General features: G+C 53.5%; 1 protein-coding gene across 1 annotated transcript in view; it reads left to right on the top strand.

Annotated features, from left to right (window-relative positions):
* The window catches only part of GRIK5 (glutamate ionotropic receptor kainate type subunit 5), a 100,739-nt gene that overhangs the window by 13,657 nt on the left and 83,255 nt on the right, over positions 1–3,827 (top strand). Inside the window, 3 exon segments of the mRNA XM_027766722.1 lie at positions 1,505–1,558; positions 1,656–1,817; positions 3,767–3,823. Coding sequence (XP_027622523.1) covers positions 1,505–1,558; positions 1,656–1,817; positions 3,767–3,823 — 273 coding nt within the window.

Below are 3,827 nucleotides of genomic sequence, written 5' to 3'. Positions count from 1 at the left end.
TGGGGGGGGGTGGCGGGCTTCCCTGGGATCCGCCCCTCCCATGCAAGCCCAGTGAGCAGCCGTCTCAGAGCCTGCCCTTCCCTGACACCACGTGACGAGAACCCAGTTCCTGCTACTCAGGAAGTGCAAGCCGATGCCCTGTGCTGTGATCATTCTCGTAGGGGGACCAGGTTGGGCATCCCTGGTGTGGCCAGCTATTCTTCTTCTTCTTTTTTTTTTTTAATTGACAGAGGGTGAGTGTGCTCACCAGAGAAAGAGAAAGAAACCCCCACCCTCATCCCCAATGGAGCAAGGTCATGCCACAATCCTTCCTCCATTTTATCTGTGAGATTAAGGGCAGGTATGCACACGTGCCCAGCATGTTTTTCAAGCTGTGGTGTCTGAGATTTGGACCCCAGTTGGGCATGTGGGATCTGGCTCCCTTAACTGGTGTGCTCCAGAGGAAGTTAATTGTATTGGTAGAGACTATATGCACATGTATGAGGTGGGAAGAGAAAGAGAGAGAGACCCTTAGCAGGTCTTGTCATGCCATAATCCCCTTTCCCCAACCCTCCAGTTCTTAAAGGATCTTGGGCACCCACACTCACACCTGGCATGTTTTGCAGGCCAACCTGGGGACCTGAACCCTCAGTTGGCCATGTGACATCCAGCATTGCCATTCAGTTTGCTACTAGCTGTGCCACCAGGCCGGGCCCAACTTTGTTCTTCTCAAGGACTGTCAGGAGGGGGGCTCAAAAACATGAATCTTGGGACCAGCAGATGATGTAACGGTTACGTCACTGGACTCCCACAGTCAGCTGTGGTTCAAGCCCCAGACCCAGCGACTTAAAACTCATGCTGGATGTGTGTGCATGCATGCTCAACATTCCAAGAGGAGAGTAGAGGATAAGAGATTGCGGTGTGGCCATTCCCCGGGGGGTGATTTTTACTTTTTGACTCTCTCTGTCTCTCTGGCGAGTACACATGTCCTATAGCAAAACTCTCTCTAAAAAAACATGGATCTTGAGATTTACACTGGCTGTCTTTTGTTGCAAAATTCTTTGAAATCACCGGGGATAGATTTTCTGACCTCGAGTTCAGCTGAGCCCTATACATTATCAGCACAAACTTGGCTTTTGGGCTCCACAGGGTTAACGTTAAGGTTCCTCTCCCTGCCCTGCCCTGCCCCATTTCTGAGACCTCCCTTTGCCTCCTTATCTTCAGAAGGAAGTCTGAGCACCCTAATAAGAAAGAGGGAGAGGGCATTGGAAGTCCCCATTCTTGTTTCCAACAAAATATCCGTCCTCCATGGGCACGAGCCAGCGTGTGGGACGTAAGACACCAAGGTCCCTCTGCCCTCCCTGTCTCCTACCTGACTCTCTGACTCTGGGCGTCTCTCATGGCATTTCCTACTGGGTGTCTTCACCCAGGCTTGTCTCTAAACCTCTCTTCTTCTCTTCTCCCCACCTCTGCCTATGGGTGTCTGCCTCTCATGCTGCCTCTCTGCCTCCCCTGTGTTTTCTAGGCCTCAGAACTGGGAATGACCTCAGCGTTTTACAAGTACATCCTCACCACCATGGTGCGTACCCCTCTGGCCCTGCTCACCCCCACTTTCCTCCTACCATGTCTGTCCCACTGGGGGTGTCCCAGGTCTTACCACCTCTTCTCGGTCCCAGGACTTCCCCATCCTTCATCTGGACGGTATCGTGGAAGACTCCTCCAACATCCTGGGCTTCTCCATGTTCAACACCTCCCACCCCTTCTACCCGGAGTTTGTGCGCAGCCTCAACATGTCCTGGAGGGAGAACTGTGAAGCCAGCACCTACCCGGGCCCCGCGGTGAGCACACAGATTCCCTGTTACACCAGTACACACAGTGCACAGACTCTTCCAGCTGCCCCCCACCCCTTTTTTTTTCTTTTTGGAGAGGTATTTTGCTATAGGGCACATGCACTTGCCAGAAAGATGGAGAGAGACAGATAGACAGAAAGCGAGAAATCACCCCCCAGGGGGGATTGCCACGCTGCAGTCCCTTCTCTTCCATTCTCCTCTCGGGATCCTGGCCATGTACGCACATGCACCTGGCATGAGTTTAAGCCACCGGATCCGGAATTCGAACCGCGGTTGACTACATGGGAGTCCAGCGATATAGTCATTACGCTAACTGCTGGTCCCCTGGCTCCCCTTTTTTTTAACTTAAAATTTTCAGAGAGTGCATGAGCTCCCCGGGCGGCAGGGAGAGAAAGTGACAAGCCATCCCCCCATGGGAATCCTGCCGCAAGCCCTCCTCCTCTCTATTCCCTCATAGAGGCCCCAAGACAGATCTAACCCACATTGTCCTCCTCTTACGTCCCATGCCATTCCAGCCACACCTGCTCCTCTCTGGCTGCTGACGCCCCAGCACAGTGTACCCCAGGCCCTTTGCATGTGCTCTTCCCCCAGAGAGCCAGCGGCTCCCTCCTGCATCACTGAGAGGCCTTTGCTCAAATGTCCTCTTGGTTTTAAGACCTTTCTTGGTCTCCCTATTTTAAAAAAATGGGGCATTATCTACTTATTAGCCCCTATATCCTTTATTCCCCCATAACACTTACAGAGGGGTTTTCAAAAGTTTGTGGAAAATGTGGTATGAAAAAAACTGTACATGGATCTCAAACATTTTTTACACTTGAATAAACTCCTACTTTAATTCCATTTTCCAGAGCGTTCTGAAATCCCCTCGTATTTGTTTATTTTATCACCACATGGCTCACTATTTCACACTTAAGCGTAGATGCAGATTTACAGGCTGTAGGTCCCTGGGGCAGGGGCCGCTCTTCTGCTGTCATCGTGTCCCCAGCCACTCCAGCAGCCTGCACGTAGCAGGTGCCTGAGGATGTGTGCTGACTAAATGCAGACACGAAAGATGTTCTCAGACATGTACTCACATACCCAGGTACCCAGACATGTCTGCGCAGGAGTGCACCTGAGCACTGAGCTGTACAGTCAGCTGTGTGCACGCGGGACATCATTCGCCAACACAGAGACATATTTGCACGCACCCCTGTGCACACCTACACAACATGGATAGTCAAACCTTCATGCCAACCCCGTTCACAGGCTCGCTCACACACACACTCACACACACACACAGACGCCCACCATTATCGATCACAGTGCCACGGCCAGGTGTGGACCACTCGCAGGGCCGGGCGCTGTTCCCAGTGCTTCATAGGCATCTTGCTTGATCCCCGCAGCAGGGACAGAGGCGGGGACTGCTGCTGTCTCCGTTTCCCAGGGGAGGACACGGGCTCCAAGAGAGGGTGGGGCATGGCTCCCATCACGGTTGGGAAACAGCAGAGCTGAGCCTCCAACATGAGCTGCCAGCCTCCTAGGCCTTATCAACCATTGTGTTCTGCCTCCCTGACACCTCACCCACCTGTGTGTAGACAAGTGGGTGTGTTCATGCAGCCTCAACCACACAGATATGCCCTAGACACACTCAGACACTGCCTGATTGGGGGCCACAGCTGACCATCCAGGCTAGCCCTCTCAGGTGTCCCCTTCCCCAGACAGACACGTGGCCATGCACCATCAGGAGTTCTGCTCCAGACAGGGCATGGGAAGCATGTACCCCTGCCCCACTGCCATCCACACCCTGAAAGATGCAAAGCTGTTTCCTGGCTCTCGACCCACCCATTTCCCATTCCTGGGAAGAGAGGAGTTTGAGGGCTTGGGGGTAGCACCCCAGGGGCCTCAGTGGGCTAAGCTGCTGTCTCTCCTGTCTCACCCCCACCTCTGCCCCTGCCCAGCTGTCAGCTGCCCTGATGTTTGACGCTGTGCACGTGGTGGTGAGCGCCGTCCGGGAGCTGA

Source organism: Tupaia chinensis, unplaced genomic scaffold (assembly GCF_000334495.1).
Source record: "Tupaia chinensis unplaced genomic scaffold, TupChi_1.0 Scaffold000067_1, whole genome shotgun sequence".
NCBI classification, from domain to species: Eukaryota; Metazoa; Chordata; class Mammalia; order Scandentia; family Tupaiidae; genus Tupaia; species Tupaia belangeri.
This window is presented reverse-complemented; position numbering and strand designations above follow the sequence as displayed.